General features: G+C 36.2%; 1 protein-coding gene across 1 annotated transcript in view; it reads right to left on the bottom strand.

Annotated features, from left to right (window-relative positions):
• The window catches only part of pou6f2 (POU class 6 homeobox 2), an 87,336-nt gene that overhangs the window by 10,361 nt on the left and 61,073 nt on the right, over positions 1-15,902 (bottom strand). The window contains 3 exon segments of the mRNA XM_043225829.1: positions 133-289; positions 2,124-2,333; positions 10,552-10,689. Of these exon segments, the coding sequence (XP_043081764.1) occupies positions 133-289; positions 2,124-2,333; positions 10,552-10,689 (505 nt within the window).

Below are 15,902 nucleotides of genomic sequence, written 5' to 3' on the forward strand. Positions count from 1 at the left end.
CAGTTTGGTCAGCTAGATGACAGAATCAACTAAAATCTGATAAAAACAGAATGAAAAGGCAGAATATTTTAGTTAACGCTCATCTAAAAAACATATATCCACCAGCCACACAGAGATACGGTGCACACTCACTGCTGACTAGCTGCCCGACGCTAAGAGCCGAGGATGAGGATGATGATGTTGAGGAGGACGAAGAGGCCTGGCGAAGAGGGCTCTGGCTGTGGGGCATACGGAGCAGACTCGGCTGAGACACAGGAGGGGCCTGTGAAGTCTGACCAGCCTGCGGTAGCTGAAAAAAATGATAGAAAATAAAAAAGCTGATGAACAAACACAATGTAACATTTGAATTACCATGGCAGATCAGCTCAAGGTAATAAAGTAATATTTAAGGTTCAACCACAAGGTTAGAGCCAATCAAAAGCATTTGTTTCAAAATGTTGATTAACATTCATTTTGACTCGTCTCTAGGTTTTGTTTAAAAAAACCACTGAGGTTATGGTGAGCCACTTACAATGGAAGTGAATGGGGTCAGTTTTTAGAGGATTTAAAAGCATAAAAGTGAAACTTATCATTTTACGAAAGCACTTGCATTACTTACTCTCTAAAAACGAAGGTATTATTCGAGTTACGAATTTTTTTGGTTGTTTCTGGTTAAAGATTGCATGTTATAATCGCAAATAAGCTGCAAAAGCATATATCATTTACACAGAAAATGTCAATAAGTAATATTTTCTCACTACAAGTTACCACATTTTGTTTACATTTTGCCACTATTCTATTGCCTGCTTTTTTTTCACAAATCAATTTGAATCACAGAATGCGTAACAAATTTTGCAAATGAAATTTGCTCATGAAACTACAGAAAAGAAAAGAAAGAGGCTATTTCTATTTCGAGAGAAAGCAGATTCAGAGTAATGTGGCGAAACTGTTGAGAAATTCACAGCCTGTTTATTAGAGATGAGAAATAAGGGCGGGTGGAGATTCTAGAGGTTGCATTCAATTTTCCATTGAACACGGCTGTCAGATACTTTAAAGTACACAAAAGGAATGACAGCGTTTGGCTATTCAGCGCCGAAACCTTAACACAAAAAGGAAAACACACACGTTTACTGAGCCCAGAAATCAAAATTATGTGGCTACAATATGAGTCATTATTATGGGCAATGTGGCATGACTGCGGCACCATACATTTTCATGTTTTATGCACCATCGAGCACCTCTTGTAGACGGTGCATCTCCACTCTTCAAGAAAGCAAGCGTCTCATCTGTCTAAAAGTGGGTTGGCTTCTCTCTGCTGTTCTCTTGCACTATTAATTCTCCTCTGTGTGTTTGTGTTTGTGCGTGAGTGTGTTTTTCTTTGGATGCTGAGAGATGTCAGTAGTGTTGCACACACTGTCAGAACTGTCGACAGGTCTGTGAGAATTACCGAGCTTCAGTGGATCTCTCTGCCGCCACCGTGTTTGACAGCCATAAATTATCGCTGCATGAAATGTTTGGGAGTCAATTGAAATGCAGACAAATCCATAAACATTATTACAAATGCATTACTGCGTTTACGTCTGTGATCAAAGGTTCCAGTAAATATGACATAGAGTTGCTCCAACAGAAATGAGGTTGACCTATAGATGCTTTTATAGTCGACCGCTGTAGATTATAGGGTGGGACGGGGGATAATATGAATGCCTGTATAGTCTGCTGTGTTTTGCACTGTTGTTATGCTCTTTAAATGTGTTTTCTTTCTGCCTTTCTGATTATTATTTGATATCAGAGTTTGATCATTGTTATTTGAGGATGATTTATATGAAAGTTTTATTATTGTTATGCATTATTGTAGGTGCAAGGCCTTTAAATGCAGTATTACTGTGCAAGGGCTTTATGATTGGGTTCTCTTTGCCTATAGTATCTGGCTTACACATGTTTTTGCCTTTATGATGTTGTATATTAGAGGTTGCTTGATACTTAGGATGTATTGCACACAATGTCATATTCGGCACTTGAAATGTTTCTTTTATTGAAAATGCATATTTAATACAATGCTTTTAGGTACTCGGTTTAATAAACTTAATATATAAAATGTAAATCAATGCTCCATAAAATCGTCATTTTAAACAGTCACTGCATACCTGCTGTCCAGGCTTAATGGGAGAAAGCGTGATTCCCTGGGTGTTGATCACTGGCAGGATCTGGTTGCCAATCACAGTGGCTATAATCTGACCCTGTGCATTGGTCAGCAGCTGTGGTGTGATTGGCTGGACCTGCAGTGAGGGAGTGCCGCCCCCTGATTGGCTGGAGGGTCCTACGGAGTTTGGCATCAGAGGGATCGTACCAATGATCTATAAAGAAAGAGAAGAGAAATAAAATTCAGTTTGTTTTTTTTAAGTAATCAGCAATATTTAATCTACTCTATTAGTAAGCTTTTTAAAATGTTTTTAAACGTACACCATGGCTGCATTTATTTAATTAAAATACAATAAATCTGTAATATTGTATAATATAATTACAACTTTATATAACTGTTTTGTATTTTAATTTATTTTCAAATACAGTTTATTCCTGTGATAACAAGGCTCAATTTTCAGCAGCCATTTTGCCTGTTTTCAGTGTTACAAATACTTCACACATGTAATAGACAGAACAGGTGCTTAAGAAACATGTCTTTTTTAATTTGCCCGATATTTACATGGTTTAGCAGTTAATATTTGCACTTTGTGGGATTTGTGCGTCTTTTAAATGCACTTGGATGTGTGCATGTTTTTTTAAATGAGAGATTTGAAATATTGTTTGTACTGTTAGACATATGACATTAAACGTATTCATTTATTCATTCATTCATTCATTCATTCAAGAATACTTTTCACAACTGATGATCTTTTTTTAAAAATCCAAAACCTTTTGTAACATTATAAATGTCTTCACTTCAACTTTTAATGTATGTATTTTCATATATAATGAATATATTAATATTTACATACACAACATTTCAAACACACACACACACACCTCCTCACGCATGCATGATGATTTATGCTTGTGCAAAAATACGCTTCATCACTGCCTCTGTTTGATACAGTGTTATTCAGTTGGACATGACAAAGATCATGATCACTCCTAATCTTTGTACCTGACAAACACAACAAAGACATCAAGCTAGAGCACTAGAGGAGTGTCAGAGCATCAAAGTCCTCAGGTTTTACCGAATAGAGGGCTACTTAGTACGGGGTGGAGAAAATAGACTGTATAACCTTTTTATTTTGGAGAGAGGCTTGAAAGACATACACACACTCATACATTACCACTTGCACTGAACCACAAACCCAGATGAACGTACGGCGTACACACACACAGACACAAGTATGGGCACATGAAAGCCCCCCACACAAAATGTGCTCTTTGCTCCTCTCTAAAGGTCAGGCTCTGAGTACCTTTATGTGTGCTGGTGCACACCACTGACTGTATTATCTATCATAAGACCAGAGGAAAAATCTGTGTATGTGTGTGTGTGTAAAATGCAGAGTTAATAACATAGCCTCTTAACCACTCGTCCCCCAATAAAACACACACACATACACACACACTCTATTATAATTCTGGTCCCAGTGTCCATAAGGGACGCCCTCCTCCCACAGTCCTTTTCTCTGGTCTTCGGGCCCCCCCCCCTTTCTCCAGTTGTCACAGATCAAAGGCTGTAACCCTTTGTAGCTGCAGTGTTTTACCTCTCAAGGCCACGGCTTCAATGAGCCATGTAGAACAACTGCGCTGGAGAAAAGGACCCGACGCCTCCTCCTGGCACACAACAACGGTTTATGTCAGTGGAATCGCAAGACTTAAGACCTCTTTCATCCAGAGCACCACAAGCAGTTCATAATGAACCCAACAGTTCATAATAAAAAAATTGTTTGCTCATAAAATACATATATATATATATATATATTAATCAACATGACATTCAAACTGACACTAGTTATACTACTTATGAAATAAGACTGCATTTATTTGATCACAAATACGTCATTTATTCCTGTGATGGCAAAGCTGAATTTTCTTTATCGTTGGATGACCCTTTAGAAATCACTGAGAAACTGCTTAAAAATCTTTTTGGGGGAAACTCTTTTTCAGGATTCTTCAATGAATAGGAAGTTCAAAAGAGTTTATTTAAAACGTATTGAAATCTTTTGTAACAATGTAAAAGTCTTTATTATCACTTTTGATACATTAAATGAAACCTTGCTGAATAAAAGTGTTCATTACTTTAAAAGTAAATGATGACCACAAACTTTTGAACGGTAGTGTATATGTTCCTGGCCTTCTAATGAAAGATGTACAGTATAAGAATGTATTTATTCCAAGATGCAGATTCTTCCAAGGTTGAAATGTTTTTTTGCCTTTGTGCAAATGTTTCAGGAGGACAGTAGTGCTTCATAATGGTCTTTATACTCACCAGTTAAGACTTTCTTTTGCAATTTAATTAATTCAATATGGCTTTAAACAAAAATCTTTAAAATTGTAAATGTTGTTTTATGTTAATCTTAAAGCGTCTAGCCTAGCCTTTTTTAAAAGATCTCAAGAACGTTTCAAATATACCTCATATAGAGGTTAAATTAGGATTAAAAAGGATTTCAGCAACTTTAAAACAGTTCACCCAGTTCATGCGTCTTTCTTTCTTTTGGCGTAATACAGTATATCACAGAATAAATGCAGTAATAAAACACTATATTATTAATAAAAAAATTATTTAAACTTATATAAATTTAAGATCAAATTGAAAGAAGTCAAATGAACATTTAATGTACAATTACTCTGCTCTGCAATCAAGAATCATAAAGTATGTTAATACATTAAAAGGATGCTATATGATATAAATTGCAGCAATTAATTTTTGCCGCTAAGAAAACACCCATAACCTAGTCTTAGCCTTCACGTCTGGGACATACTTTGTCAAGAAACAAGAGTGCAAAACCCCCAAAACAGAGAGGAACGGAAAACGTTAAAAAACACTTTCCCCCTTGTGTGTGTGTGTGTGTGTGTGTGTGTACACATGTCTGATATACCACCTAGACTGAAAAAGCACCATTGATCTATTGCGTATAATTTACCCTCGCCTGCCAGCGGACCCCCAGCTGCGCTAACAAGCTCTGCATCTGTATAATCTCTGACCGTTCCTCTCCTCCGCCTGTTCCCTCCTCTCTTTGACATAATGACGATGGAGCGGTGGAAAAAAGGAGGGCTGACTATGTGTAATTCACCCTCACCACGGCTCATTTGGTTGCGTTGCTTCGCATTAAGCGACAGATAATTTATCTCTCTCTCCCTCCCTCCCTCCGTCGCTCTTTATCGCTCCCTCTCAATCCTCCGCGGCCCTCTCTCCTGCCACTTAGCATATTTTATTGTGCGGTGTGGCGCTCGTGTCCCCCGACATGGCATTTGCATGCTGTCTTGTCTCAGGGCTTGTTCCGCTCAATTATTCACTCTCATTGGACTAAGTGGCTGCTCTAACGCAAGCAATAATACAGCACACGAGCTGACAGCTACATACTGTCCCGTGCCGCTCTGAAAAGCGCCGTTCACATCGCTCTCAGCTTACCGTGGCATGTTTTTACACCTGCAACTGCATTAACCGCAAACAGAAACTGCACTGTAAAAAACGCTGTCAATCATATCTGACATTTCTATACGATTTCACGAGCTTTCGAAGTTTCAATTTGATTTCTTTCACTAGTTTAATCAATTATACTGTTAGGCCTGCACTTTTGTACTCTTGCTGTACTTTCTAGCGTGTGTGCCAAAACTAAATTATGCAGATTGCCGTTATTGTTTTAGTGTTTGCTGCATGTACGTGTGTCTTGTTGAGTATATTATTTATTGGATCCTTGGTTCATACAGACCATCTCAATAGGCATAATGTGTCATTTCTCACGTTAGTTATTGTATTAACTAACACGAACAATGCATTTTACACTATTTATTAATGAAAATACAGTTGCTCGTGGTTTATTCATGTTAGTTCACAATGCATTAACTAATGTTAACAAACGCAACTAGTGATTTTAACAATGCATTAGTAAAGGCTGAAATTAATATTATCTATGATCTTTAACGATGGTAATTAATACACTTTATTGTAATGTGTTACTGATATGATTAACACTGAACACTACTTCATAGAAAGGCTAAATTAGGATTAAAAATTATTTTAGGAAGAAACTAAACTAGAAATATTAGTTTACGCTAAACTGGAAATTCATTTATTCCTCATATAGTTCCAAATCAGAATGCCTTGTTTTTTTTCTATAAAACATAAAAGAAGATCATTTTGATTCTATAAATTTCTGTCCACATTATATAAGTCATTTAAATGCAGTGTTGTTTCAGATCCCAATAACCGTAAATCGTAATTTTTAGGGTAAACTAACCCTTTACATTTTAAACTGATGGGGATTGATATTACAGTATATGATGTCTGTCCCAAATAAAACAGCTGAGCTATAAAAATGATGCAGAAGGAAAATTAAGTTTAAAACGATTTCCATCACTGTCTAAAATGCTGCCATGTTCCTCGTGAATCTGTATAAGTAGCGAATAAAAATCCATCTGATTTGGTAAAACTGTGTGAAACATATGTGGACTTTGCTGGTGACTCGATCATGTTGGGTGTTTGATGTCAACAATCTCCTGAAACATTGTCAACCAATCCGGCAAGAGCCTGTGCTCCGCTTCTAAATCCGATAATGTATTTTGTCCGCATGAGGAACACCTGCCTCAAATGGCAGGAGATAAAAGAATTACTATGAAGTAAATTCTAAAGGGTCCATACATTGTGTCAATAACTGTTTTTCTCTTGTTCCTATACTACATAAGACTTGCTTTTGTTCTTCCACACTTGCGTTTTACACTGTGGTGAGCGTTCATCTCCCTTCCTCCTTTTCTCCCTCTCTCTCTCTGTTTCTCCTCTTTGAGCAGAACTCATTAGGATTATACTGGCAGTGATTCCCAGGGAATGTCATCTCTTCCTGCAGCCAGGCCAATCTTCAGCGTTAGCCATGGCCGCCAGGCAATATCCCTGCCCATTTTCTGCCCTACTGCCCGCTGTTTGGAGGGGAATAGGATGGGGACACATATTGAGAAAGAATTCCAAACTTCTAACACCCGTCGCTGTGAAAGTAACACAGATCAGAAACGGTCAAACACCACTTTTTCTGATCAAAGTCTTGGTCAAAGTTTTCAATTGCTTAAGTTAAATAATAAGAAATGATTTCCTTTATATATATGAAGATAAAGATACTTTACAGCAAGAAAGTTTATGCTAAATATATTATGCACCCATACTGAATGTTAAAATAATCTGTATTTGCAGAACAATTGCACTGCAAATACAATCTGTAAATTAGTATTAAACTAATATTATATAATTATGTTACAAGTAAATAAAGCATTATTACAATCGGAAAACATTATTTATTTTTATATAGAATTAATTTATTTTTCTTTCTTTTTATCTTTCTTTAACTATTTCCCAACGGAGTCTTAGTCCACGTAAATTTAGAACGAAGGAAATGGATGAAAAGTTGAAAATTCAGAAGAGGGAGAAAGCCAAACAGTTCTAAAAGAGCTGGGAATTTTGCCCCTGCTATCATTCAAGCCCAGAAGAGACTGCTAAGGTCATTGTGGTGAAAAACTTTGATCTTCCCACTCATTTGATCCTAAGCACAAAAAAAGACGAATGACTAGACTTGAGAATGGAAGGCAGAGGACCATTTTAGCAAATACTGCTGTAAAGTTTACTTTATTCAGACCCTGTCACATCTGCGAAAATACAATAGGCTAAAAAATGAAATGTTTTCACAGTCCTCATGACGCTTAAGTCCTTACATTTTTAGTTTTTGCAATGACAAATGTCAACTTTTGTTTCTCTCTCTCTCTCTCTCTCTCTCTCTCTCTCTCTCTCCATAAGACATTTTTAAACATAATTATTTCATATCAGGTTATCAAGTTATCAAGTTATCAAGTTATCAAGTTATTTGTGTTATCATCAGCCTGTAATGATCCAAATATTGTTAAACCAATATTTACGTTTGATGCTTTAATTGACAGTTCTGCACTTACAGTGTAAACATAATATATATATATATATATATATTTTTATATTTTACTCAGAAATATTCATAGGCTGATATGTTGAGGCTGTGAAAATGGTATTTTTAAAAGGAAAATATTTTTCAACTTTAATCTTATGATATAATATAATATGCAGTGAGATATTATATATACTGTGTGTATTTTTCCACCTATTTTCTATTTCCACAGAATTAAAGTTTCTTCCCATCCACTACATGTATGAAACTCTAATGATCTCCTTATGATTTCCTTATTTGAATGGCAAACTGTGACTGTAATTGAAACTGCACATTTATTCCAGTTAATACATTAAATACATATTTAAAATAACGATTAAAAAGTTTGAATTTATCAACATCCACTATTTATTACAATACGCATCCTTTCCCATGACACTGTTGCAATCTCTCATCCCAAATGAGACGATCTTCAGCTGTGTGGCAGCTGAGGGAAAACTCTGCTACTTATAGACTGAGCTTAAAGCAACCCAGCCGCATTTGTGTTATTTTAGTAATCTAATATCTAGCCAACATTAATGCCTAAGAGCCAAATCAACACCCTAACCAAACAAAGAGTGCTTCAGTCTAAAGTAACACATTGAGTTTTCCCTTTACTCCAACCTTTTCCTTTTTTTTTGGGTCTGTGGCAGCATCTGCTGTTCCCCTGGCCACGTCTGGGGCCTGTATTAGTATCATTTTAATGTTAAAAGCAAAAGAAAGGAGGGGGACGAGGCTCAAAAGGGTGGTGGGTGTTTTAGCAGACTCAAACTGAATAATGTGCGTCAGTAATAAGGTCGAGAGCAGAGCCTGTAGCCCTGGGCTTTGACCGTCTCAATGACCTGATTATGTCAGCCAGTGTCAGCCGCCACGACACTACAAACACAGCGCATCCCATCAACGGCATCGCCATGCCGATACGTCCAGCCAAGCCCTGCAGGCACCTTCAGTATAGACAAGGCCATACCAGTTTGTTAGGTAACGTCTACCGTACGCATGCATACACTCGGCATCTTTTTATATGAGTGACATTTTATCAAACACCAAACAAGTAGGGAATATAATTCATTTTTCATATAGACGTGTATATATTTATAATGTATATATAAATACACAGACATCCATGTATAGTTAAAATATATAATATATAATATATAAATGTTGTACTGTGTTATATATACATATAAAATATACACAGCACAATACGCATATACTGTGTACACAAAAACCTTTATTATGGATACTTTGACAGCACTGATACTGTTATAAAGGATTTCTATTTTTAATCAATTCTGTTCTTTTAAACTTTTTATTTATCAAAGAACCCCAAAAAACATTTTCTAATAAATAAACAAATAAAAAAATAAGAAGACTGACAATAAATCTAAACATCTGAATGAAATCTAATAAAGATTCAGCTATGCTAAAAAAGAAAAATAATTGTTTGTTGTTAGTTAATGTTAACCAAGGCCCATTTCTTATTACTTTATAGCATTCTTGCTGAATAAAAGTAACATAAGAACATATTTTTTTAAAATCTTGACAACAAACTGAACAATATTATATATTTTTGTGTAATAAATGTATATGCACAGATGCATCTGCTTCATGTGGCCAGTTTCTACTAGATTAGAGATGAGTTTTGTTGTGACACATTGCCTTTGACGTCAACAACAAAAGACATAGAGACCATTTTCTCCTTCCCTTTGAAAGTTGATAAGCCGATTTATTTTACTGTCCTCACTGTGCCAGATTATACGGCTCCTTTTACATATAAAATGTCATTAGATATTTTTGATTACATTCACAGCCAAAACTGTTAAAAGCGTCCATAAAGCCTTCAACGCGAGCGGATAGGCTACATAAAGAGGCCCCCAGCGTGCGTTTTCTCAAACAATGCTTTCTGTCGTATTACAGAAGAGAAAGTGTCAGTGCAAGGAGGGGAATGAGACAAGGGTTAAGGTAAATAATGCCGTCTGTAGCGTGAAAGGGCACATTGGCTATACAATCTTTCCTTTAATATGGGAGCGGTGCGCACCTGCGATAAGATGATTCATTAGATAGGGCCCTGGTCTGACAAGCCTCATCGTTCAAGCCTCTGGATACTGATGGAACAATTCTGCAGCCGGCCCCGTAAATATGACAAGGTCAGCATTTTATCCCCTGCACTCCCACGCGGCTGTCCAATCTAAACACTACTCCCCTCTCGGGCTCGTTCTATCGGGGCTAAAGATGGGGCACGAAGGTCAGTACTCAAGACTGGATTTGGGTACCTGGGTTACATTATACTAATAAAGGAAATCATGTTCAGAGCGTTTCAGTAGAACGCTAACTTGTCCTTCGACTTGCAGTACTGTGATTAATGTGCGGCAGACTTCAGCTTACACGTGCATTTCGTGTGCGCACGATCGTTTAAATGTGCTGCGCGTGTGTATACAGGTACCTGTCCTTGTGCATTGGTGACCAGTTGTCCAGTGACCCCCTGCAGGCTGGAGAGAGCATTACCAAACACCTGTGACCCGGCGATCGAACCCATCGCCGCCGCTGCGGCGACTGCTGCCTGACTGGCCAGAGGGTTGAGCTGAGGAAGTGAACACAAAATTAAACACTAATGATTCAGCCGGCTGGTCACAGTAAGTCAGAGGCGTTTTTTTCTATAAATCTCAAACGAGGAGACGGCTTTAAATGAATCAGATACATTTATACGCAATAGAACAAATTATACTTAAGTTAAACAAGAATTTGAGTACACTGCATCGATCATTTGAGCGTTTTTTGATTCATAATAAACTATAACGATGAACATTCCATGCATGAACAAAATGGATAATGATAAATGAATAACCATGGATAACTATTACGCTGTATCACTGTACAATCACTTTTAAAAGTCTTTTATTCATTCAACAAATTACCATAGATAATTCATAGTAATGAAAATAACTTAAGTAGGAAAATTAAACAGTTTAATTCTTTTGTTGTTGTTTAAATTTTTTTGAGAAAATTAGCAAACTAATAAGAAATATAGCAAACTAAACGGATAGATAGATAGATAGATAGACAGATAGATAGATAGATAGATAGATAGATAGATAGATAGATAGATAGATAGATAGATAGATAGATAGATAGATAGATAGATAGAATTAATAATAATTAATAATTTCAAAATTAATTTTCTAAATACTCCAAATCATTAAGCTAATATCAAATAATATTTAGCTACCCCAGACCTTTTATTGTTTCTTCACATTTAGACACCTTTTTTTTCATCCCCATAAAAGACAAAATAGGATTGGTTTAAAAAAAAAAAAGAGCAACTTAATATTTATTTAAGTAACTTGATTCCTCCTTATTGTAGCGATTTACCATTGTCAAAAAGACCCACGCCAGCACACATACAAACGCACAGGTGAATAAATCAAGCTAACCTCCTAATAAGCCGGGCGAATGCAGTGCTTATTTGGTTGCAGTGCTGCAGAATACAGGCTTATTAGGTTCTTTAAGTAGATCAAGAGCTCACGCAGGACTGCACACAGACTCCCCAATTACTCATCACAATGAGGCAGTAATGGAAACAGCGCTCCGAGCAGACAGAGGAGAACAGGGAGCGGTGACAGCAGGCAGAAAGAGTAAAAAAGACAGCATATCCTAATGGCAGTCAACAGTGATATAGACAGCAGGTTATTTCTGAAATCAAATTGCTATTCTTTTTTGACAAGTTCTGAGTTTGCTTTTGCTATGAATCACGAAGCGTATAATCCCAAAAGATGCTGTCAGAACAAGAGTTCACAGGTGTACAGTGATGATATTTTTGATGCCACTGTGCTTAAAAGGAATAGTTCACCCTGTAATTAAAATTCTGTCATTATTTATTCAATCTCGCTTCATTCTAAATCAATCTAAATCTTACTTTGTTCTGTATAACATGAACAGAGCAATTTCAGAATAAATTGGTTGCTTTTTACCAATTAATTTAACCAAAGCATCTTATTCAGAGCAAAAACTTTATTATAGAAAAATATTATTATATTTTTATATATTTCTATTGAAATGTATTTTAAGCATTTTAAGATTTTTTTATTTCTGTAACGGCACGGCTTATCCTTAATAATTAGAAAGCATTCCAATATGCTGATTTGTACAATTATTATTATCAATTTTGTGCTTTTATTTTTGTAGAAACCCTTTTACTCAGGATTCTTTAACAAATGGAAAATACAAAAGTACAAATATTTACATGTATATATTTGCATTCTTATATTTTATAAAAATATATTTAGCATATAAACATATCAAAACCTTTCATAAATATATACATATATATAAATATATAAATATATATTGCTTGTTTGACAGCACAACTTTTATCAGTTAAAAATCTCCTCTCTTTCTCTCTCTCTCTCTCTCTCTATATATATATATATATATATATATATATATATATATATATATATATATTTTTTTTTTTTTTTTTTATAATATGTGTGTATAGAGAGAGAGAAAACTTGATACTGCAAAGCATCAATATATTGCGTCAAGAACGTTTCAAACAAATCAGTTTGTTAATCAACAGAATCAAACAGATCCGGTTCTTGAATTTGACTCACTGACTCAATAAATCAATCCTTTTGCACATTTATGAAGCGCTGCCAAAGTGTTATTTTCTTTTTAATTTTTGTGGAAAGGGAATGACCCAAGGATGAGTAAATGACGATAGCATCTTAAATTTTGGGTGAACTAGAGAAGTTGCAGGAAGAACTAAGGAAGTAACCACGTCTAACAAATTTCAGCCCATATTCTCCTCCTGTTTCCTGTCTCCTCTGTCCACACCCCCCATCTCTCAGCGGGGGCCATTCAGCTTTGTTAAAGTGAGAGCATTCAGCTGCCATTCATCTTTCATCTTATCACACCATCATATATTACCAGGCTCTCTGAAATCAAATGATGAGAAAATACCACGGAGCGATCAATACTTTTTCATTGACAGTAAAGGTTAAGCACATTAAGAATGACACCGCATTTGTCTTATGAAATCATATTTCATGTTGGTGGCCTAAAATTGGCTGAGATTGATACTATGTCCCCTGGACTGAAAGTCACCCTTTTTTTATCACTAATCACAGAAATCGCCTCTTTGTGGCCGGCGTTTCTTTGTCCTTCTGCAAAAGTCAAGTGCCAGTTGATAATATCAGCGACCCAAAATGTTAAGGGCAACGATTTTAGCTCCTCAATGCCTCACCATGTGGCTATTGTGAGCGGTAAAAGCTCTCGGAGACTTCAGGACATTTCAGCCTTTCATCTTCGGAATTTGTCAAGAGATTTGCAAATGATTTTTCTATATACGGAGGCAGCATTGAGACGCCACTTATAAAACAACCGCGAATTATTTCTCAACGCTTTGTGATAATGCGCTCGTCCTTTTCATTGTCGCACATTAGTAAAATTCCAAACGGCTTGCGATTTCCTGCCGAGTAACTCAGCGACACCGCGAATGCTTATTCTGTTAAATAGAAAAGCAGAATAGCTTTGTGATTGCAGGAAAGGTGTCTGCGTAGGGAGCATCTTATCTCGGACTAACATCTTCAGATAATAAAAACATGTATTTCTGAGAGGGGGTGAGATGCAGAGAGAAAGCGCACGCAAGAGAGAGATGGACAAGGATGGCAATATCAAGCAGGGATTGAATTCATAGATAATCCTCTCACCCTATCTGAGGGCAAACACTCTCTCTTTCTCTTCCCTTCACTCTCTTTCTGACGGAGTAGATGAAACGCGTTCTCCTGGAATGATAAGAAGGCCGGTGAATTATATGAGCTGATACATATAGGATCATCTTCAGCGATCCACTGACATCTGAATCTGCTTTAGTTCATTTCCTAGCTTAACTTGAAAAGAGAGTCAAACATGGCCTTAGAGAAAGTATCTTGTGGCTTTATGCTCACATCTGCCAAATTGCAGTCTATCTGCTTTTGAACTGATCGTTATTGACTCATATTGGATCTTTTTTTTTGTATTGCATGCTAATTTCTTATATTTTAACATTCAGATTTGTCATGATCTAACATATGAATATGCATTTTACATGCTGTACATCTCACTTGGGATGAAGAGAATTAAGTATTCAATAACGTTGTGAATTCATACATGCATTTTAGCTTTTAAAAACAATGAGTTTAGTTTGAAGTGTGCTATTTTGAAATGATTTAGTTTATAATTTTTAGATAAAGCCTCTGTTTTATTTGGCTTGCTCATTTGGGGTTTATGAGGTCATTAACATTCAGTCATATTACCAATTTTACTGCACTAACTCTATCAGACGAGAACAAAATTTGAACTGAATTGAGTCAGATAATGACTCTAAATTTGCCAATCTGGCTCTGTTACTGAACTGAATTTAATAAGCAGTTAATAAACTTTAATAAACAGAGTTGAACTGAATAATCGTGCTATTGCATTTTGTAAAACTGCTTACATTTGAAACAAACGTGTTTCAAAATTGATGAAATGCACTAAATTGGAATAGCTGAATTGATTCATTGAATTAAATAACTGGACTGAATAAATAAACGTGCCTTGAACTGGCTATAAATTGATATAAAATAGACTAATCAGTAGTCTAATTAACAGTCATTACATATATCTGAACCAATTATAATTGATATCATGTTCAATGATTTTTATAGTTTATATTATAAGTCTAAATTTAGTGGAAGTTAAATAAAGTAAAAAAAATTAAGTAAATGCAGTATTCTTTAGTGTATGTCACATTTTTGTTTGTTTGGCATATATGAAAAAAGACCTGTTCAGTTATTGTTTACTGTTTCTCGCTATTCTTGTTATTTTAGAAGCGATCAATAATATTTAAGCCCATTATAAAACACTCAGCAGCACAGCGGGGCAGATTAAGAGTCCGTAACTTGGGGGGCAGCAGGAAGGAGACATGGAGAATGTGTGGATTGCAGGGGATTGCAGTGTTTGTCATCTAAACAGGTGATTTTCCGGCAGGCTGCCTCCACTTGGAGCCATGTGGGGAGGCAGGAAACCACGTTACCGCTCCACTATTTGTGTTGATTGTATCTTTGTGAGTGGATCTAAACAGCTGGCATCCTTTTTACAGAAAAGCAGCAGGTAAACCTTTGAGTAAATGTGACAAAACACCTGTTCTATCTCTGTTTCTTTTCTCTTCTTAGGTTAAAGTTGAAGGGGTTTGATAGAGAGATTATAATGTTTTATGTCTCTTAAGCTCACCAGTGCTGCATACTGCAATGTAAATTATTTATATACTATATAATTTATTCTTTTGATCAAGTCAAATTTTCAGTAGCAATTAATCAAGGTCTCAGTGTCCCATGATCCTTTAGAAATCATTCTAATTTTGTTGCTCTTTTGCGAAAGAAAGAATGTAAGAAAGAAAGAAAGAAAGAAAGAAAGAAAGGATCCCTCATATGCCTCATGGCAAAGCGGGTGAGTAAATTTTAAACTCTATTAAGTTCTGCGAGGCCTGCAATGGTCGTTTGACCAGCGGGGTCAGATGGAGCAACAACCCATGTAATCTCCTGAACAAGGGAAAAAACAGCTTGCCGTTACCATGGCAAGGGACTTCTGGACATCAAAGTGAGCACTCCAAAAGCTAGAGTTCATTTTCCGCCTGTTCCGTTCAGACTGCAAATTTAGACTTAATCGCTTTCTCTGCTAATACAATAGGTAGAGGCAGGCCTCAAGGGACAGGCTTCTGCTAACACTAAAGGTAAAAAAAAGCTAAAACACCTCCTTCAAAAAAAAATAAAGGTT

The sequence above is a fragment of the Puntigrus tetrazona genome, chromosome 24 (genome assembly GCF_018831695.1).
Source record: "Puntigrus tetrazona isolate hp1 chromosome 24, ASM1883169v1, whole genome shotgun sequence".
NCBI lineage: Eukaryota > Metazoa > Chordata > Actinopteri > Cypriniformes > Cyprinidae > Puntigrus > Puntigrus tetrazona.